This window comes from Pan paniscus, chromosome 1 (genome assembly GCF_029289425.2).
Source record: "Pan paniscus chromosome 1, NHGRI_mPanPan1-v2.0_pri, whole genome shotgun sequence".
In the NCBI taxonomy this organism is placed as follows: domain Eukaryota; kingdom Metazoa; phylum Chordata; class Mammalia; order Primates; family Hominidae; genus Pan; species Pan paniscus.
Genome location: NC_073249.2, coordinates 64,956,014 through 64,979,001, shown reverse-complemented (window position 1 = coordinate 64,979,001; position 22,988 = coordinate 64,956,014). Strand labels below are relative to the sequence as shown.

Below are 22,988 nucleotides of genomic sequence, written 5' to 3'. Positions count from 1 at the left end.
ATTTATAACCATCAGAAAGAAAAGTTTTGATGCTTTGACAAAGACTTTGAAGGTTTATAACATCTACATTCTGGTCTGGAACCATAATTCCCCAAGTTGCTAGTGTTAGAACCCAAGTGGAGTTGATGCACAGCATTTTTCTAAGGCTTCTCCAATTTCTTAGTTTTTACTTTGTTCATCTCTTGATTGCCTGATATACTCAGGTATTTTATTGCTTATTTGTTTTAAAATAAGAGTATAATGGGTATTGTAGTTCTCTGATATTCCTGGGTTAGGCTGTCTTTTGCCTTATTGGAAGAAAAATTTGAATGGTTATAAAATGGCTGGAACAGTTTTTTTCCTTCAGAAGTTTGAAGATACAGTTCTATACTCTTCTTGCATTTGCTGGGTGTTGCTATGGCAAAGTTTCTAAGACTAGAGTGGTCTTTTGTATCTTGTATATGACTTGTTTTTATTATGTGAATGTCCATATGATTCTTAGTTCTTGAAATTCAGCAAAAAAACTCCCAATTCCATGTCCAACTCTCTCCTACTGCCTCTCAGTCAACTTATTTAGATTCCAAACTCATAGCAAATTAGCAGCAGAAATACAGACTAGTGGCCAGGAACACTAAACACATAGGAAAGGGAAGGAAAAAATACACACAGAAAGGGGGGGAAATAACTTTCAAAGCAGGCTAAAGAATACTTTGCATTGAAGATGGCAACCTTTCAGACATTTAGAAAATTGCGTGCTCTGTAATGATCCATTCCTGGGTAGAGGATTCTAGGCAACACATGTTTTGATAGCATCAGAATCCACATACAGCTACTAAATTCTGAGTTCAATACCATGTAATTTTAATATTATATATAATATTTCAGCATAAATTCCTAATTACTTTTTTTGAAATGGAGTCTCACTCTTTCACCCAGGCTGGAGTGTGGTGGTGCAATCTCAGCTCACTGCAACCTCTGCCTCCCAGGTTCAACAATTCTCCTGCCTCAGCCTCAAGAATAGTTGGGATTACAGGTGTGCGCCACCATACCCGGCTAATTTTGTCTTTTTGAAGAGACGGGGTTTCACCAAGTTGGCCAGGCTGGTTTTGAACTCCTGACCTCAGGTGATCCACCTGCCTCGGCCTCCCAAAGTGTTGGGATTACAGGCGTGAGCCACCATGCCCAGCCCCTAATTACTTTTACACGTATCTTTTCATGTGTCAAATTCCTGACTACTCTTTTATGTGTCAATTCCAACAGAACTGATTTCCCAGAATGTACATTTTTATTGCTTTATAGTTTTATATTTAACACATATAAACAACACTTAGAAGAAATACAAAAATTTTTTAAAGTTCCTAATGTATTTTGAAAGAATCTTTGTAAAACATCATTCAAATGTTAATTAGGTTGTAAACAGTTCCTTACTATTTTAAACACTGCATAGAAAACTTCATACTGCTGTTTTTTAGGGTTTTCTAACACACAGACACACACACACACCTCTGTCTGAAATTAATATAAATTCAAACTCTAAATTAAATATGACATTCAAATCCTGAAATTAATCTAGATAATAAAAATATTAATAGCAATTGCAACCCAGAATAATCAAATAAGGGAGTTTCAAACCAGGTGTAAAAATACTTTGTCTCTTTGTTTCAAGATTAAGAATAAAAATACAACCACACCTTTTTCTTTGGGTTAACCACAAAGCAAACTACAGACAGTTTGCACAAATTCAGAGCAATGCATACGTGGCAAATTAACAGCCTTATCAAGCTTCAAACATCCTGGCTTTTTGAGGCACAGTAATACCTCCTCTCTCTTCACAGTTTATTGTTGAGGGATATGTAATTCATATTGATATGACTCAGAGCCATGAGAAACATTTAATAATTATCACTCAGAAATAAAACTCAGATGATGAGAGTCCTATATAAATTAAGTAGAACATGTGCCTAGCTGAAAGAGCAAAAATAAAATAAAATAAAATAAATCATAATAGACCCTCCATATCAGACTCTAAATTTACTAGGGCTTTGAGGTAACAGACTTCTGCTCTAAACCACTCAAGTCAAAGCAGCATCAAAAACTGACTCTTTGCTCCTAGATCTGGTAACTTCAGCAATTTTAAAAAAGAACAACAAAGCTGAAAGACTTAAACTGCCTGAGTTCAGGACCCACTATTAAACTACAATAATCAGGACAATGTGATATTTGTATAAGGGTAGATAGATCAACAAAACAAAATACAGAGTCTAGAAACACACCCATGTATACATGATAAACCAATTTTTTTTACACATATTTCAAAATAATTCAGTAGGGAAAGGATATTATTTTCAACAAATGGTGCTGGAATAACTAGACAGCCACATTAAAAATATATATAAATCCACCTTTACCTCACATCATATACAAAAATTAACTCAAAATCAGTTATAGATCTAATGAACAAGCTAAAATTATAGAACATCTAGAAAAAAAAACAAGAAAAAATGTGTGACATTGGGCCAGGCAAATATTTTTTAGGTAGGCTATAAAAGGCATGAATCATAAGAGAAAAATAATAAACTGGACTTGATCATAATTTAAAGTATTTGTGCTTCAAAAGTTCCTGTTAAGAAAATTAGAATGTAAAGCACAGACTGGGAGAAAATATATCCAAAGCATATATTTGATAAGGGACTAATATCCAGAACATATTAACTTTTATAACTCAGTAATAACAGAACAAATGACAAATATATATATATATATATATATATATATATATATAAATAGCAAATAAGCATATGGGAAAATTTTCAATGTCATTAATCATCAGGAAAAATCAAATTAAAATCACAATGAACTACCACTATACACCCAACAGAATGGCTGAAATTAGTAAGACTGGAAATACCAAGTGGAAGGACATAGAATAATTAAAACTCATACACTGCTGGTGGGAAATGCAAAATATTATAGCCATTTTAGAAAAGATTGGCATTTCTTATTAAGTTAAACTTACACTTGCCATATGACCTAGTAATCCTATTCCTAGGTGGGAAATATATGAAAATGTATGCCCAAATAAAAACTTGCACTCACAGGTTGACAGCAGCTTTATTAATACAATAATAGCCAAAGACCAAAAATAAGTCAAATACTCATTAAATGGTGAATGGACAAAGAAATTATGTTCAATCAAATCAACTAATACTACTGAGTAATAAATAAGAATTACAATATATCTCCAATATTGTGTTCTATCAAATCAACTAACACTACTGAGCAATAAATAGGAATTACAATATATCTCCAACAACATGGATAAATCTCAAAAGCATCATGCTAAATGAAAGAAAGTAAATCAAAAGACTATGTACTGTATGATACCATATATATGAAATCCTAGGAAAGAGAAAGGTATAGTGACAAAACACAAATCAAGGTTGCTAGGGGTCAGAGGCGGGGAGAAGGAATTTACTGCAAATAACTATGAGTTAAATTTTTGGGGTGATGAAAATGTTCTGTATCATGACTGTGATGGTGGTTAAACAACTGTATACAATTGTCAAAAAAGAATTGTGCACTCAATTTGAAATTTTATTGTCTGTAAATTATATCTAAAAAAGATGAATTAGCTGAACGATCTGGTTCTACTGAATTAAAATTCTATGTAGAGTATCAGAGTGTGATTACAAAATGTTTTGAGAGGATACTACAGAATTTCTTGTGTAATTTTGGTAGGGTTTTAGGATGTTCTGAAAGCAAAGGCCAAGGAACAATGACTCATAGATGATAGTCCCACAACAGTCTACACAAAAAAAGGTAAATATAAATTTATATCTCCCTTACTCCCATTAGTACCATGCCTAAAATACTTTGTTTACAGAATTACTGTTTTTGATGAGTGAACCATTAAAGAGAAACACTGAGTACAGAGTTTCAGATTGGGAAGATGAAAAAATTTCTAGAGATGAATGCACAACAATATGAATGTACTTAATGCCACAAAACTGTAAACTTAAATGGTTAAAATGGTAAATTTCATATTATGTATATTTTACAACAATAAAAAATTTTTTTAAACATTGGGGGGTAGGGGAGAGGCACTCCAAAAAAATGTACATAAATCTAGAAATGCACAGGAAGTTCATTTTGAAACAGTTCCTTTGGTTTGATTAATAAAGACTATTCTACTGTTGCTTTCACAAAATCAAGCTTAATAGTGGTTATTAGGTATGATTCTACTAAAGGAAATTGTGCTTACCAACTCTATCCAAGCTTATTTTTAATGTTTAGGGCTCTTACCAGAATATAGTTTTTGCTTGTAACAGTTTGAGTTGTCTAACACAGACAGGAAAAACACTGGGAGCTCCAAAAAGGTTCTACATTTGGATGGCCCAAATACATGTCATTTTGTCATCTAAATTAATCTGCAAACTAAACTGAATACAAATACTCAAAACATGCTAACAGAAGCCCTAAAGTGACTGTGGCCTGGGGTTAAATAAGGTCACACAAGAACTGCTAAGATAAACATCAAATTCATGTTATTTGGTAAACGAGAAAGCCATCTGTGCAATTCACTGTGGGTAAACTGCAGACTGACTGGGGCTAGACATTTGTCAAACATAGTCGTTATTAATAGTCATGCCAATAAGTGTTAAAAACCCAAAAATCCCTAGATTTAAGTCCAGAGATGGCAGAGATGTAGTAATCTACCTAAAGCTGGCAGGACATTTCTATTAAGAAATAGCATTAATAGAACCTTCTATTGCATTAATAGAAAATAAGTTCAAAGGGCACATGCCAAGAACAGGAAAGAACATATGCGCTTTAAGCAAGTTCTATGTCCTATCTGGAGAACAAGTTCTGAGTTACAGGCTAAGTGGATTTTAGGAGGGCAATTTCAATTTAGGCAGGAAATAAATAATAATGATAGTAGTAGTCGTTATCAGTAGCAGTAGTAAATTCTTACATCATGCTTCCTATTTGCCAGATATTAGTTCTAAGCACTTTCATTATATTAACTTGCTTAATCCTTCTAACAACATTGTGAGGCTGGCAAACCATTGTCTTCATTTTGCAGAGATGAAGAAACAGGCTCAGGGAGACTAGGTAACTTTCCCATTGTAACCCAGATGAGAGGTGGCAGAGCCATCTCAGGGTGTCCTGCTCCAAGTCCAGAGTTCTTGCTCTTAATAATACTATATTGCTTGTCTTTGGAAAACACCACTGCTTTCCTGGGAAGCAAGAAGGTTAAAGGAATTGTTCTACTGTAGACCAGACTGGAGAGCAGTATTAGAAAGAACTAGTGAGAAATGAGGAAAAACTTTCAACATTTATTAAAAGCCTGCCATGTACCAGGCATTTTATATTTTAGGATGGTAGGCAACTGACTACAAAAAAGTAAATGACTTACAGGCCCTGAAATTCACCTTAAACTTGTATTTTTAATTAAGTTTATTATTTCTTTGCATTTAAACACAAAGATATATCACAATGATCAAATGCAAAAAAGAAACATTATTTTACTTCATCTTCACAAGAATTCAATTCAGTTCCTTCAAAAAAATGTGCTAAGCATTTATGTACCAGGCACAAGACATATAAAAAAGGTGAATGTATTAAAAATTAAAGAAATTGGTTCCTGTTCTTTAAAAAAAAATCTATAGTCTACAATAACTCTTTGCAATTATTCTCATTTTACATAGAAAGACACTGCTCAGATGGGTTAAATAACCTGTTTAGGGTCCAACCTGTAAATAGCTGAGACAGGATTTGAACTCAAGCCCTTCTAACTCCAAAACCTATACACTTTTACCCTACAGAAAGCTAAAAGTGTTTCTGAGTGTAGGGACCGGAAAAAAATTTCCAACTGACTTCAAATAACAAATACAAGGCAACTGTATTCTCTTTAATATTTTAGAACTGTGTCATGTTAGTTGAGAACTTGAAAAGAGGAAGTGTAAATTCTAGACTAAATCTTGGGTTACAGACCTCACACAGATTGAATATAGAAGAAGTACACAGCAAGAGTCACTCATATTGTAAAATAGTTGAACATTTTCAAATACATATTACAGTGGACACGTATGGTCCCACCGGAAATATATAAGACAATGTTACTTTCAAGAGTTCCCAGTCTTTGAAGCTGAAATCCCTCTCTCTTAAATCTTATTAAGTAGTTAATTGTAGCAGAAAGTTCCTCAGTTAGGTCCCAGTAGGCACAGGCCAGAAAGTCCTCTGAAAGCTGCCCTCAGTACCTGCACTGTCACAAACCTACTAAGTGTATTCTATAGTTAGAAAAAATGTATTGATATAACTTTCTGCCATTGATATAACTGTTCTACCTAAAAAGAACAAGATATTAAAGATACCATGCTTTATAAAGAGATGATCCTATTCATTGTGAGAAACTGAACTTATCCAGCTATATGCTATTTTATTTAACTTTGGAACTGCATTCATCAGTATGCATTTACGAGATGGCTAAGGTCTGAGGGTATAGGATGGAACCACTTGGCCATCTCAAAATCATTAGCCTAGATTTGTTAAATTATGCTTTGCCCAAACTGAATTAACCAGGGATAAATGATTTTGAAAGAAATAAGGGTTGACATGTGGGTGACAAAAAAAAAATTAATTAAAAAACAGAACGGGTGTAATGGCTCACACCTGTAATCCCAACACTTTGGGAGGCAGAGGTGGGCAGATCACTTGAAGTCAGAAGTTCGAGACCAGCCTGGCCAACATGGTGAAACCCCATCTCTACCAAAAATACAAAAATTAGCCAGGCATGGTGGCACACACCTGTAATCCCAGCTACTCAGGAGGCTGAGGCAGGAGAATCACTTGAACCTGGGAGGTGGTGGCTGCAGTGAGCTGAGATAGTGCCGCTATACTCCACAGCCTGGGCGACAGAGCACAACTCCGTCTCAAAAAAAAAACAAAAAACAAAAAAAACATTAAGGGAATGACTGAAGTCTTGAGAAATAAATTTGAAACTGTGTTTTTAATGTTGAAATATATCCAAAAAAAATCATATCCTAAAAACATTAAGAACTCAAAATGTGCTCCCTCCAAATTTACAATATAAAAGAGAACGAGGACTGTCAAATATAAAACATGTTTTAAAACTAAAAACGCATAAATTACATATATTTAGATGTTCATAGATAACAATGATGTTAGTGTATGAAGATATTTGGTTAATATATGATAAAAAATGGATTCACAGAATCAGTTGAAAAATATTTTAAGCAGAACTAAAGCTAGTCCTCTGCCAAACTTTCCCAACTACATTTTATAGGTTGTAATCATAGAAGAAAATCTGCTGACATATTTTAAAATGTAAAAACAAGGTTATAAGGGATACGTTTCAGGATAATATGATTAAACTCTTTTCAAATTACAATTTATGTGCAAAATTTTTTTTGAATTCCAGAATTTGCTAGCTATTTCATCTATGTTGTTGCACAACAGATCTCCAGAACTTTTCATCTTGTAAAACTGAAACTGCTATTTAATCTTAAGTGAGCCCTAAAACATTTTAAAATAATATGAATCGGCAAACTAGAAAGCAAAATATGTTCAGTGCAGAGTCCATGAGGATACAATTAGGACAGAGGCTAAGTAATAGTTTCTCTTTTAAGCAATGGTTTTCTTCAGTGTATAAATATTGTAAACATTTTTTTAAATTAAGAGAATAATCTCCCTTAAGACCAGAGACAACATCTTCATGTATATATCCACAATATCTAGCTATATAAAGCACTCAATGATAATTGTTGATGGCACCCAAGGAAGCTGTTTAAATAATGAAGTTTCATAATCTAATTTCAATTTATTCTTATCTGTTCAATAAACTGGTTCCCTAAAAACCACTACCAGAAAGACTATTTTTGCCCTGTTTTTTAAAAACTTCCTTTTAAAAAATGTAATTGTATTGTAGGTTTCAAAATTCCCAGTTGACTGTGCTCACATAATAATCAACTCACATAAATGGTAGGTAAAGATAAGCTTCCTACTTACCATATAGTTACCATAAGCATGATCAAACATTTCCAGTACTTGATTCCTAATTTTAAAAGAGCAGAAATGGAAAAAAAAAAAAAAGGTAAGTATATTCTATTTATTATCTTTCAAAAAGTTAATTCTTCCTCATAAAAAAATATACCAATAAAAACAAAAGAAAAATTTAGGTAGAAAGGGACATAAACAGAATCAGAAACTACAACAGTTAGCAGACAAGCTTTCATGAACTCACCACACAGAGCTGAGCCAAACTTTAATGATTACTAGTAATTTATGTACAATTCATCTTATAATTTTTCCTAAGAAAACTGATGAATGATAGATGCCATCATCAGAGAAGGAAATCTGATGCAGAAAAACAATGACCTCTTAACACAATTATTTAACATATCTGTCTTGAAGGGGGGATTTTGCTGGACAGCCCTTAAAAAAAAACATTATTATTGCCATTTATTGCTTCCCCTATATGTTCTACTAAGAGAGAGGTACACGGGTGTGTAGTGACATGAAATAACAACGCTTTATGAAGCCTCTGCCTTTGCACTTACATTGAATAAACCACTAATGCCTAGTTTAAGTACATATTTATTAATGTTTGTCACATTTTCAAAAGATACTTTTTATGATGTGCTCTACTCTAAAAAAACTGTCAAAAATCAAATAAATAGTATTCACTTCAAAAATGAGAAAACTAATGCTCAAAAAGAGAGTTGTGTGTTTTGGCGAATTGTTTCACAAAATCTCCGTAACCACTGTTTAAAATGGAGATGTCTGATCACTACACCAGAATTTTACTAAATCAAAACCTGTAAGGTTGCGACTGAGGAAGCAGCCTTTCAATTAAGCACTCTCAAGTTCAGGGACTTGAGGACTACAGGAAAAAGTACAAGTTAATTGTATGACCAGACAAGGCCAAATAATTAGCAAAGGAAAACACAGCTTAACAACTTTTTATTAACTTTTTCTTTTCTTTTTTTTTTTTTGAGACAGGGTCTCACTCTGTCACACCTAGGCTAGAGTGCAGTGGCACGATCTCGGCTCACTGCAACCTTCACCTCCCAGGTTCAAGCGATTCTCCTGCCTCAGCCTCCCGAGTAGCTGGGATTAGGCATCTGCCACCATGCCTGGCTAATTTTTGCATTTTCAGTAGAGACAGGGTTTTACCATGTTGGCCAGGCTGGTCTCGAACTCCTGACCTCAGGTGATCCACCCGCCTCAGCCTCCCAAAGTGCTGGGATTACAGGTGTGAGTCACCAGGCCCGGCCTATTAACTTTTCTTTTACCGAAGTTCCAATCACTGATGGCAAGAATTGAAAAAAGTGTTAAAGAAATTGCTGACTATATTTTTATTTGCCTCCTGTTATACTGCAATTGTCATTTTTAAAACTATAATCACAGATTATGAAATACTGGTAATAATAGAGCTAGCAAACAGAAAAGACCTCAGTTCCAGATCCTGACTATGAACACCAACAAAATCAAGTACACTCAAACTTGTGAACAAATTAAGTCCTGACAACATATGAATAATAACCACTTAAAAACATTTCATTATTTAAAAAAAGACCTTACCACCACTTTGCTAAAGCACTAATTCTTTGTAAGTTTACATATATATATGTTTATATATATATAATTTTTATATTTGTGGTTTACAGCTCTAGACTCTTATCCTGTCCTAAGCAGAAAAAAAAAAAGTTTAAAATGTCCCTTTCAGGAACTCATATCAATGAATGGAAGATGGAAGTTCTCTTTTTTTTCCTTCCCTGAAATGGAATACGAGATTATTACCAAGAAGTAGAAATTCCTATAATTGGCAATGGTAGTGCCTAGACATGTATATTACAAATGACATAAGCTTTAACTTGCTAACTCAACTTTACAAGCATTCAATTTTCAAGACTGTAAGTAAATCATGATTGCATACAAGGAGAATACACTATTTTCCAATCCTTACATTTATGCAGCATATGATGAGCAAATTTTAGAACACATATTTCAAAGTGGAGCTATTTAATATCATTGCTCTGACTTACACATAGAAGCCTAACAAAGTCACATTTAAATACAGAATGGTATAATAATTACTATACTGAACAGAAAAAAAAATTTCCATAATGTTTTATCTATTCAAAAACTGGATTAAAATGTATTGGAAATCAGACCCAGTTCAAAAATTACACCACTCTTCAGTAATTTCTGTAAGTCGGCTTTTTCTCTTTTTTTGAGACAGAGTTTTGCTCTTGTTGCCCGGGCTGGAGTGCAATGGCACGATCTCCGCTCGCTGCAACCTTCGCCTCCGGCTTCAAGCGATTCTTCCTGCCTCAGCCTCCCGAGTAGCTGGGATTAAGGGCATGCGCCACCACACCTGGCTAATTTTGTGTTTTTAGTAGAGAAGGGGTTTCTCCATGTTGGTCAGGCTGGTCTCGAACTCCCGACCTCAGGTGATTCGCCCGCCTCAGCCTCCCAAAGTGCTGGGATTACAGGCATGAGCCACCATGCCAGGCCAAGTCGGCTTTTTCTAAAGTTACGTCTCCTGCCCACGTGCTATAGAAACTGGATTGTTTTCTACTTCATTTTTTAATGAAAACATAACATTAACAAAATACCCTGTTGCAAAATTTTAAAAACAAAACCAAAAAGCTTATTCCATGAAGGATAAGACTACATATAACCAGCTAAGTAATTCCACAGTGTAAGTTATTGAGCAATTGCTTACTATTCATGACAATTCCAGTCTTTATCAACTGTTTGGTTTGTTGGTGGGGAGGGAAAGGGGTGGGGCATTTTCTGCTTTTTATCATGAATCATTATTTGGGCTTTAAAAAATGCACAGGTAAATCTAATGAATCAAAGTTCAGTTTTCTGAAAATTCCCAGAGAAAGCAGTCATATAATTGTGTATTTGTCGTTTATAGCTCTAGATTCTTACCCTACCCTTACTCAAGGGTAGAGCAATCTAACAAGCCTAAATAATTGTAATTTCACTTTCATAAATGATCTCAAAATTTGAGCTGAAATTTCAAGCCAATTTGGTTGAACTTTTCCAGTTAAAAACTAATTTTGGTCAAAAATGATTTATCCATGACTCTTTTACAAATAAGTTTTTAATAAAAAATGAAGAAAGGGTAGTGATAGTCAAATAAGATTCTTGTGGTTCTTAACAGACTTGATACTTCTCTTCCAAGTCTAATGAACGTGCAACACACTGGAGAGAGCCTGGCTCTGGGATCAGACAGGCTTGGGTTTGAATGCTGGCTCTACCAATTACTAGCTTTGCGGCTGAACAAGTCAACCTTGGGTCTCAACATCCTCATTTGCAAATGTGGATCATATTCATTGGGAAATAGGAAGGAGTACAGAGATAACATATGTAAAGTATTCACAGAGTGAGATATTTGGTAAAACTTATCAATGATACATTAAATTCATATGAGAGAAAATGTAAGATACTTATTAGAGTTTACTGGTAATTTTATTTTGATGGTTGATACTTCAGCTTTTTTCCATCAAGTGACCTTTATTGCTATTTAGAAACGAATACAAGACTCTTTGCAATGATTTAAAGTACATAAAGTAAGACCTGATGGTTCCACCACCCCTCCAGCCTAACCCCATGAGATAATCTTCGTTCCACTTTTTTCTGAGCTCAGATATTTTTTTTCTTTTTTAAAAAAAACATGGGATGATACTACACATATTATTCTACAACTTGCATTTTTTTTTGTTTTGGAAATATATTCTGGATAGGCTTCCAGTGACGTACTTCCTTCTTCTTAATGTCTCAATATTATTCCATAATATGAACGTACCCTATTGAACCATTTCCTCCAAGGAAGAGCTGTTCTTTCAAAATGCACTTTTTTTTTTTTTTTTCGAGACAGAGTTTCGCTCTTGTTGCCCAGGCTGGATCTATCTCTGCATTAAGAGTGCTTTTATTTTCTTAGGGTAGATTCTCAGAAATAGAACTGATGAATCAAAGTGTGCACAATTTAAATTTTAGTAGATACTACCAATAAGTTACAGCAATTTACACTCTCACTAAGCCTTTTTTTTTCTATTCCTTAACTAACCAGAACCGTATCCTTGTGTTTTGTATTATATTTACTAATCTGATGGGCAAAAACCAGCTAGCTCCTCGTTTTAATCTGCATCTCCTACGTTTATGGAGGTTGAGTAACTTTTCATGTTTATTTACCACTTCCATTTCCTCTTCTGGCTTAACCGTTCATGCCTTTCTCCCATTTCCTACTGGTTCTTCGCTTTTTTCTTATTCATGTGTAGGACCTCGTGTATGTATTACTCTGAATTAAATGGTGTAAATAGAATTGATAATTTTAACACACTTCCAAGACGGATAAAAACTACTGAATAGGTATACTTGAGACTTTTGAATAATTTCCCCCCATTCTATTATGAAAATACAGTGCAAGAAAACACTGCAAGGAAATAGTAAAATGTGTAAAGTTCAAGTTCCAATGAACGCCCCCTTTTCCGTAACAGGTGTAAACATCATTTCCTTAACTACTGTGAGATCAGCAACATTTTCCCAGTTGGAAGCTCACTTGCGCGAGAAAGCTAACCATGCTTCGGTCGACAGGCAGCCAACCGCAGAACTCCAGCGCGCAGCGATGCGGGCTGTAGCCCCCTTCTTGGGCCACTGACATGGCAGCCGCGTTGACACACCGCGCCTGGCTTCAAGGAGCCTGCACATGTCACCGGCGGCCAGGGCGACACCCCGTCAGCTCCCCCGAGGTCAGGTGGCGGGCGGCGGTTCCCACCTCCCCGGACCCTGTCCACCCCTCTAGGGTTCTCGCGCGGCAAGAGCCGTTCCAATCGCGACAGGAGAGGCCACTACGCGACCGGGTCGCAATGACAGGTACCCCTCCTGTGGTCAACCTCACCGAGAAACCCACCCCAGGCTGCCAGCACCCTTACCCAAGCTTCTGTTTCTCCTCCCTACTCATGGGCTCGGCCCCCGCCGTCCACACGGAGGTGGCCGACACCAGGCAGAACGCGGCCGTCGCCGCCACTAGGCTCCATCGCGCTCGCTGGGGAACCGGGGACCCACAGCCCCGGCCGCCGGCTTCGCTCATGGCCCCGCGGATCCGCGCACGCGCAGCTGCTACGCCCGGCCGGTGAGACACATTGCTGGACGCTGGTGGCCAGGGGGGCTGCTAGCCGTGCCGAGACGGGGCGGGATGCGGAGTAACACGGACGGCCGCCGGCGCCAAACTGTTTCCCGAAGCCACCAAGCCGGTCCCCAGCGCCAGCGCTGCCACCGCCCTCCGCCCTCAGTATCCCGGAGCGCCTCCCCCAGCTTTCCGGTGTCGTAGTCTAGGAAACCGCCTCCCCAACGTTACTTCCGGGTAGGGCCGAAGCCGTAGAGCCTCAGGACCAATGGAGACCTCATGGGAGAGGGGCTGTCTCCGGCGACTGGAGAGGGCATTGGCCAGGAGAAGTGAGACGTGGACAAAAGGCGGGACTGGGAAGGGATCTCTCGCTTCGACCCGCCTCCGACCCGCGGAGTTGCCCCCTGAGGACTACCAGTCCCAGTGTGCACTGCTTCTTCCCCGGCTCTCCCGCGAGCCGACTCGGAGCCGTGTCTCTCGCTTCTACCCGGGGTAGGCGCGCTGCACCCTGGGACTTGCGGTCCTCCGAGGTCGCCAGTGGTTGCTGGGATCCCACCTCCCCCTTTCCTCGGCGCCCTACAGTCAACCCTGTCTCGGTGGGCTGCGGAGTCCCGGGAAACCCGTCAGCTGTTTATCTCTCTTCCTCAGAAAGTTGTTTCCCAGAGAGCTGGCTGAATGAGGCGCACTGTCCCCAGGTCAGTGCTGCTGCGTTAGGGAATAGTGTTGGAGTAGTCGTCTACCCTCAGGGAAATTCCAAAACACAGTAACAGCAAAATGAATTGAGCCTTTGAAGGCATTGCGCTAAGGTTTTTACTCGCAATCATCTCATGCACTCTTCTCAACTCTGATAGGGTAAGTACCACCATCCCCCTTTTGCAGACGAGAAAACAGAGGCTTAGAAAAGTTGGTTAACAAGAGCTCGTCACACTGCTGTATTAGAATCCATCCAGCCTCTGATTCGGAAGCCCTTGCATTTAACCACCGCGCAGTACTACAAGGATGAAGGAGCACGTTTCCCGAAGCCACGCGGCCGTCGCCGCCACTAGGCTCCATCGCGCTCGCTGGGGAACCGGGGACCCACAGCCCCGGCCGCCGGCTTCGCTCATGGCCCTCAAAAGCTCAATGTAAGGAGAGCTGTGTGGGCTGCAAAGAAGGTTTAATGAAGGAGATTGGAACTTGCAATGAATTTTGATGACTGAGTCCCAGGTTAACTATTGGTAAAATGACACATCGGTTCCTCTTGAAAAACCACATTGTTTTTCTAGTGTGGTCATTCAATAGGTGCGGAGTTTAGGAGCTTGGATGTGATCTCTGTGACCACAGTAAATTACTTACGTGTCCTTTAAGCAGCATTCGGCGGTCTTTCTGGAAACGTTTCTTCCTTGACTTTTATCACCTTACCTCTTACCTCTTAACCTCTTACCTCTTACCTCTTCTCTGGCTGACCCGTTTTCCTTCATTCTCTCGCTACTTTATATTAAAATACAGGTGTTCCCTTAAGGTTTTCTTTTTGTCCTTTTTCTCTCTGTACTCTAATTATTCCTTGGTGATTTCTTCTCATAAGGATTCAGCCAACATATCTCTGTGGTTGATTTCTAAATCAATATCTGTCCTGATCATTAGACCCACATTTCCACCTCCCTAATAGAAATGTCCTAATGTCTAGCCCAAGGGTAGCTCAAACGTAAGATGTTTTCTGATTCAAATTAATGCATCGGAATCATTGTCAACTCATCTTTAGCCTTCGGGGTCCACGTGCAATTAATTACCAAATTATATAGATTTTACCTCTTCTATCTTTCAGATTATTACCTTTCTTTCTATTCCCACTTTTGCTCCATTCAAGCTTCCATTACCTCTCTCCTAAACTATTGCAGTGGCTCAATAAATGTTAAATATACTTGCTTCCTTATTCCTGCAGTTTTCTTATCTATAAAGTGGGAATAATATGGTCCTTTTATCCAGTAGTCCCCAACTTTTTTGGCACCAGGGACCACTTTTGTGGAAGGCAATTTTTCCACAGGGTAGGGGAGACACCGTTCCATCTCAGATCTTCAGGTATTAGATTCTCATAAGGAGCGTGCAACCTAGACCCCTCGCATGTGCAGTGCACAATAGGGTTCATGCTCCTATGAGACTCTAACGCAGTTGATCTGACAGGAGGTGGAGCTCAGGTGGTAATGCTTGCTCGCCTGCTGCTCCTGAGAGGCAACTGACTGGTACAAGTCCACTGCCCCAGGCTTGGGGATCCTTGCTTTTATCTACTAACATGGATGCTGTGAGAACACATGAAGTCATTTCTGTACAATATTTAATATCCTTTATTTTTTTGCATGGATCTCCAATCCTACATTGGTTCCATCCTAGTCCTCTTTGGCAGCATTAATGTTGAAGTTACCGATTATCTCCCTGCTGCCCTACTCTCCTCTATACATGGCTGTCAGAATTGGTATTCAAGAACATCTGCAAACCCTCTGAATACCTTCTTTCTTCCTTCTAGTCTGCCCTGCCCTCAAATCCTATGTGATAACTAAATAATTCCTATTCTGTATCCTTTCCATGCCTTTGCTCATACCATCTCCTATGCTACCCCATCATCTTTGTACAACACTCAACACCTGTTAAGGCTGGGCTCAGATTCCATCTCCACAAAACCCTTCCAGAACCTTCTAGTTAGCAGAAGTTATCCTCTCTCTGTGCCTCCATGGTATTCTGTGTCTTTGTTATTGTGTTTTTCACAGTCTGCATACCCACTACATTTTAACCACATGAAAAGTATTGACTTTAGCTTATTTGTAGGTTGTCTTAGTCCGTTTTCTGTTGCTATAATGGAATACCTGAAAGTGGGTAATTTATAAAGAAAAGTAATTTATTTCTTACGATTCTGGACTGGGAAATCCAAAAACCCGGCACCGGCATCTGGTTGGCTTCTGACGAGTGCCTCGTGCTGCATCATGACATGGTGGAAAAGCAGGCACGTGTGAAAGAGGTGAAACACGAGGGGCAGCCTCTCTGCATAACAACCCATTCTGGCGGTGACTAATCCAGTCCTGAGAGAATAAGAACCCACTCTAGCAAGAAGTAACCCAGACCGGAGAGAGCAGCATTAATCCCTCTTAATCACCTCTTAAAGGCCCCATCTCCCCAGATCACCATACCAGGGACCACATTTCCAACACAGATATTCTGGGGGACACACTCAAACTATAGCATAAGGATATTCTGAAACACCTAGCACTGTGCCTCTCCTGCTGTAGATGCTCAGTAAATGTTGAATATACTTGTTTCTGTATTCCTTCAGTTTCCTTATCTAAAAAGTGGGAATAATATAGTCCTTTTATCTACTTACATAGATGCTATGAAAACACATGAGGTCACTTCTGTACAATATTTAATATTATCCTTTCTTTGGACAGATCTGCAATCCAACATTGGTTTCATCCTGGATCCTCTTTGGCAGCCTTGGTAATGAAGTTAGCTAAATAAATACCTGTGAGTTGGTCTTGGCTCTTGCGTAGAGAACATTACAAACTAAAGGTCAACACCAATCATACGGTATTTGAAAACTAAGAACAAATAAAATAGAAAAACAGTGACATTCAGTTATATGGAAATATAGTCAAGTCAATAATTTGAAGTGGATTATTAACAATAACACAGTTTTCTTTACCTTCCTGATGTTCCAACCCTTTATAAGAAGTCAAAATTGACTATGAACTATCATTAAGAACATACTAAAGAAGAAGTACTGGCTTTAATGTTTAACATTTTCTAGCATATTTGTTTGTTTTCAAGTTAACGCTGCATATTTAAAGATTATAATGGGAAGCCAGAACATAATTCTTTTTCGAACTGCTAAATAATAAGTATCTTTTTTTCCCTTGTTGAAACTCAATTTCTAGCCAATGATTGAGTCTATTTTTCACTGATTTCAGCAACCTTAAGTAGAAAATCTAGTGTGACCTAAAAGTTCTAAAACTTATCAACGGTGGAGCCCATGGAAATAAAAGAAAAATATATTCGCAAAATGCATTTCAAAAAAGAACACTTTTTTTTTTTTTTTGCTGGGCGCAGTGGCTCACACCTGTAATCCCAGCACTTTGGGAGGCCGAGGTGGGCGGATCACCTGAAGTCAGGAGTTCGAAACTAGCCTGGCCAACATCGTGAAACCCTGTCTGTACTAAAAATACAAAAATTAGCCGGGTGTGGTGGCAGGCTTCTGTAATCCCAGCTACTCGGGAGGCTGAGGCAGGAGAATCGCTTGAACCCAGGAGGCGGAGGTTGCAGTGAGCCAAGATCATGTCATTGCACTCTAGTCTGGGTGACGAGCAAAACCCTGTCTCAAAACAAAAACAAAAAGAAAAACAAAACAAAACAGAACAAAACGTATTTAACCCCGTAATGAAAATAATGGAAATTCTTAGCTAATTGGCACTTTATGAACACTAGGAAAAATTCACTTACGTTATTTTAAAACCTATACACTTAGTGATAAAAAGGATGTAAGAGTTAATTGAGAGAGCCTAGTGTTGTACAGAGGGAAAAAGACTGGTGGAAAGCACATCAGAAGAATAAGGATAGAACTTTTAAAGATATAAAGATTTTTTATGTATAAAACCCATTAAAAATGGTAAGAAATAACAGCCATTTCTAAAATGCCCTTTAACCAGTTAACAATCTGTTTGCACAGCCTTGTAGCTTATGTAAATATGCATGCTCACTTTCCTGCTTGGATGTGTCAGAAGTTAGGGAGGGATAGGAGCCCTGGGTAGAACCATATGGATTCAAAAACACAGGGAGGGGCTCCATTTTAATATCATGGCTCAGAAATAGTCCTAGGAAGCTGGGACCAGCTGTGCAAAACTGGTCATAGAACGGCAGTTGCCCCTAAATGATTTGAATTCTTTAGTACTACAGTTCTAATTACTCCTGAAACTAGTATGGAATTTGGGAGTGGTGATTTTGTCATTCTTCTAATTGCTTTTCCTATTCTTTGATAGCGTGCAGAATTGACAACAGTTTTCTTCTAGAGAACCCAATCTTGCAAACATTAAATAAAGACAGTAATTATTCTGTATTCACAATTAGTGACTTTGAGGCCTTAGAAAGAGCACCTCATGACAAAGATACTCGGTGAATGTCGTCAACTGACTTCCTGCATGGCTGTCGGACTGATTTTTTCAAATTCTAAGAAAGAGAATGAGAGATTCAGATGATTCACCTCCCCCAAAGATGTCCCCAGGGCTTTTTCCACCTCTCCATCTTGATTTGAGATCTTCAAAATCACTTCAGCTTCAGATTATTATCCCATTTCTCTCACTGGCACTAGCTCCAACTCTCTCAGGCAAGAAAGTTTGCTCCTGTGTCATGATTATTTGGTTGGGTCACTTATGTAGTGGCCATTTTCCATTTACTTCAAGTATCAGAAGCAAAATCAAGTCACATGGCTCTTCGAGGGAGTACATTGTGTGTTTGTTCCCTCTCTTAAATCCCCATTTCACCATCAGCATAGTTCCCACTTATTGGTACAGTGTGGCCACAGGATTTAGGTGAGCACCATTCAACAGCAGTTGCACAGGTACCATTCAGGCCAAGAACAATGGCTCTGAGACAGCTCTGCTGATTATTGGCTGGGCTTCCTTAAGCAAATGACTAAATCTCTGTGCTTTTGTTTCCTCATTTGTAAAATGAGAATAAGAATAATACCTACCTCACAGCATTTTTAGAAAGATTAAATGGTTTAATTGTTATGCCTTCCTTTTAGGGATGTTGTGAAGATAATGAGATGGTGTGTGTAAAATATTTAGTACAGTTTGAAGGAACTCAATAAATAGTAGGTATCCATATCATGATTATGAGGTAAAGAGAAAACATCGCCATTGTTGAGAGTAGGATTCAAGGGTGAGTACAGCTGCTCCAACAGCACCCATGGCTCTGGTTTTATTTTCAGCCCTGAATCTTTTTTTCTTTTTTAATTATTATTTTTTTAAAAACAGAGAGAAAGAGAGACAGGGTCTCACCATGTTGCCCAGGTTGGTCTTGAAATCCTGGACTCAAGCGATCCTCCCACTTCTGCCTCCCAAAGTGCTAGGATTACAGGTATGAGCCACCATGCCTGGCCCCAGCCCTGAATCTTGTCTACTTCCTTTGCTTGCTTACTTTGTGCTGCCATTGCAGGCTCCCCATCCAAAAATGTAGCCCTCTTTAGGCCAGCAACTCCAGAGACTGTTGAATTCAGGCACAGTTTGTATGAGCTATAGCGCCTCATCCCTGTATTAGAGTAAATACGCACAAAAACACAAGGTACTTTTCTCTCCTCTTAAAATTAATAATGGCTTCCTTTGTAAGACATTTGAAGTTATAAACGTTCTGGAATAAAGTTGTCAGAAAATCTTTGCAGCTTTTTTGTTTGTGTGACTTTCTTCAGTTTTACTTTGTTTTTATAAAAGCTCATCTTACCTCCAACCTCCAAGGGATTTAGAAAGATAGTTTTACTGGTTATCTAATTATGAAATTAAGGATCAAAGTGAAAGGTGCCCAGTTGATCTTGTCAAAAAGCATTAGGTAGAGTAATCCCAACATTAGGACACTTAAGAATTAAAAATAAGTTATTTCTGTAATGATCCTATCATTTCTCATTATCCAAATCCGACATTCTTCCTAGAATTGTTATCCAAATCCTGCGTTCTTCCTAGGAGCTCCCTTTGCATACATATACATATATGTTTTGTATATGAGTATATATAAATATATACACGTATACAATATACATATATGGCACATGTATGTATTTGTATACACGTACTTGTAATACTGTCTTTTCACCCTTTCTTCCTGTTCTTGTAATCCTCAGAGTGGTCCAAATTTGTCAATCCCCAGCATTTCTTAACCTCAGAGGTAAATGCTGACAGTCCTTAAATATTTGAAATTAAATATTTCCTGGCCTCCAGCTTAAAGCTGTATGAAAATAATGCTTATTTCTGTTTCTTCTCCAAATGTATTGATAAGTTTGGAGTTTTTTTGGTTGGGATTGTTTTTTGCTTGATTTTTTACAAGTAGGGCTTTTAGGTAATAAGCGGGGGTAGTAAAGATTTGTGATGGATGAGAAGTAGAATAAAGAGTTCTTGGTTTATTTGCAGATCAATCTCTTTGTGATACTTTAAAATCAGTATACAACCTTCAAATACATGATTATACTTAAAACTTTGAGAGAGTGGTGTTAGATACACGGCTCTCTTGAAGATCACCATATTTTTCTTGGCACTAGGTGATGAGGCAAGTGTAGTTTCATTGTGCACAAAATGTACTATTTTTCATCCATTGCTAGAGATTAATAGACATTATTATTTACAGAAGTAGCTCTTAAGCAAATATAATCTTCAGAGCCTTCCTAGCCCTTTTTGGGAGACTTGCACCCAATTTTAGCACAATCTCTGGGTTCCCAAGGCCCCCACTCTAATGTTTAATGTTTTCTCCTGGTTTTTCTCTGCATCACTTCACATCACTTCCTCTTCCTTCCTACTCCAATTCATTCTGCATGCATATGCGTGTGCGTGCACACACACACATAAACACACACACATTTGCTTTGTGCCTACTCCTGAACATTGAACTTTGAATCAGCTGACTTGGGTTCTACATTTAGATCTGCTAGTTACCATTTTATGGAAGTCTGTTTCTCTAAGATTCAGATTTGGTTTTGTTTTTCTCAGTTCATATGGCCAAGAGAAGTGAGCAGAGGTTCCAGATGTAGAATCAGATGAGTGGTTTAAAAGAGTAAAATAACTATTACGTTTAATCATGCAAAACTACTGGCTTGTTTTTAGTAGATAGACGTAGTAGTCAAATTATAGGAGTTGGGGTGAAAATTATTTCCCAACAATTTCATAACAATTAAACCAAGTTAAAAATTAAACCAAGTATCAGGCTGATTTCTGTCACACATACAGACATTTATTAAACAAATATGTGTTAGCAAACAGAAACAAGGTGATACACCTGTTCTGTGAGTTTGATGAGGTCCCAGTTCTCTGTCTTTTTAGGTTCTGCAATCATGACCTTGCATGAAAGATTCACTGGAAGCAGATGAATAATATTCCAGAGCTAGAATTCCATCACCCTTACAATAAGCATCTGGCAACCGGAAGCCCTTCAACTCACACACCATCCCTAATCAGCTGGCTTTTTGTAACTTGTTCATGCAAGAATGAGAGTGTCTCTAAAATATTTTAGCCAGTCCTTGTATCTTGGAAATCACTAATTATATGAGAGTCTGTTTGTCATATCTGTTGTGATGACTGACAAACCACTAATTTTGACAATGAAAATTCACTTTTGACATATGTTATAGAATGATTTTTGCTATTAAAGAGATAAGAGTGACAGATGTAGTACCCACCTCTATAGGGGTCTGCCTGATGAGACCACTACCTGCCATCTTAGAATATGAATTTATGATTAGTGCAACTGACTGCACCTTGATTGTAATTTAACCTAAGCCATACAAGATATACTGTCTATATTGAATAATTTTGGGGTATATTGGCAGACATCATACTGATAATAATATCTACAAAGAACATATGAGGCACTTTCTCCCCTCCTCCATGTGAGAATTATATCCTTGTTTTACAGATGTAGAAAATAAAGGTCAGGCCAGGCACAATGGCTTACATCTATAATCTAGCACGTTGAGAGGTCGAGGCAGGAGGATTGCTTGAGCCCAGGAGTTCAAAGTTGCAGTGAACTATGATCACACCACTGCACTTCAGCCTGGGTGACAGAGCGAGACCCTATCTCAAAAAAAAAAAAAAAAAGTAAATGAAGTTCACAGAGAGGTTATGTCACAAGTCAAAAGCAGGGAAATGGTAGTAAAATTTGGATATAAGTCCAGACTATTTCTACCATACTAAGATGACCATAAATTCTGGTTTGCTTGTGACCAGATTTAAATCATTTTCATGGTATCTGTATTAGTCCATTTTCACACTGCTGATAAAGACATACCCAACACTGGGAAGAAAAAGAGGTTTAATGGACTTACAGTTCCACATGGCTGGGGAGGCCTCACAGTAATGGCAGAAGGAAAGGAGGAGCAAGTCACATCTTACATGGATGGTGACAGGCAAAGAGAGAAAGAGAGCTTGTGCAGGAGAACTCCTCTCTTTAAAACTATCAGGTCTCGTGAGACTTATTCACTATTGCAAGAACAGTATGAGAAAGACTCACCCCCATGATTCAAGTACCTCCCACTGGGTCCCTCCCACGACATGGGAGTTGCGAGAGTTACAATTCAAGATGAAATTTGGGTGGGGACACAGCCAAATCATATCATTATCCTGATTAGTGCCCCCTTTCATTTTCAAAACTGTCCCAATATAAACAATAAATAATATGATCACCCAAATTATACTACATTGCCTCCAAAATCCAAGGACCTTCATCCCCCAACTATGTCAGACTCTATCAGACATATGAACAAGACACAGTAGTGTTCCTGTCCTGGCCTCTTCTTGCTCCATCACACCATTTTGAATATAAGGGAGAAAAAAAAAAACACACAGTATAATTAGGTGGCACAATCTAGGCAAAGCAAGTCCTGATTACAGGAAATACAAGTCTACTCTATTATAAAGGAAGGTATAATGATGAATCACCAAAAAATTGGACAGACTATCCTAAAACTTAATGAAGATTATAGGAGGAAAATTAAGAGCAATATTGAAATTAAGCTATGTTTTCAACCAACCATGTTTGCCCAAGAACATTCATATTGACTAAATTTGGTGTCTGTTTACATTTATACTTACCCTAGAACACTAGAGGGGAAAATAGTTTTGCACCCAAA

At 38.0% G+C, this 22,988-nt stretch overlaps 1 protein-coding gene across 9 annotated transcripts in view; it reads right to left on the bottom strand.

Moving 5' to 3' along the window:
- EDEM3 (ER degradation enhancing alpha-mannosidase like protein 3) overlaps window positions 1–22,681 on the bottom strand; it is a 73,595-nt gene extending 50,914 nt beyond the window's left edge. For all 9 annotated transcript variants that reach the window (XM_008968564.4, XM_034942361.3, XM_008968566.4 and 6 more), the window contains exons 1-2: window positions 12,948–22,681; window positions 8,008–8,053 (exon numbers count right to left, since the gene is read on the bottom strand). In XM_008968564.4, the coding sequence (XP_008966812.4) occupies window positions 8,008–8,053; window positions 12,948–13,105 (204 nt within the window). In that variant the 5' untranslated portion in view covers window positions 13,106–22,681. The remainder of the gene's footprint in view (window positions 1–8,007; window positions 8,054–12,947) is intronic.
- Between the last annotated feature and the right edge of the window lie 307 nt (window positions 22,682–22,988).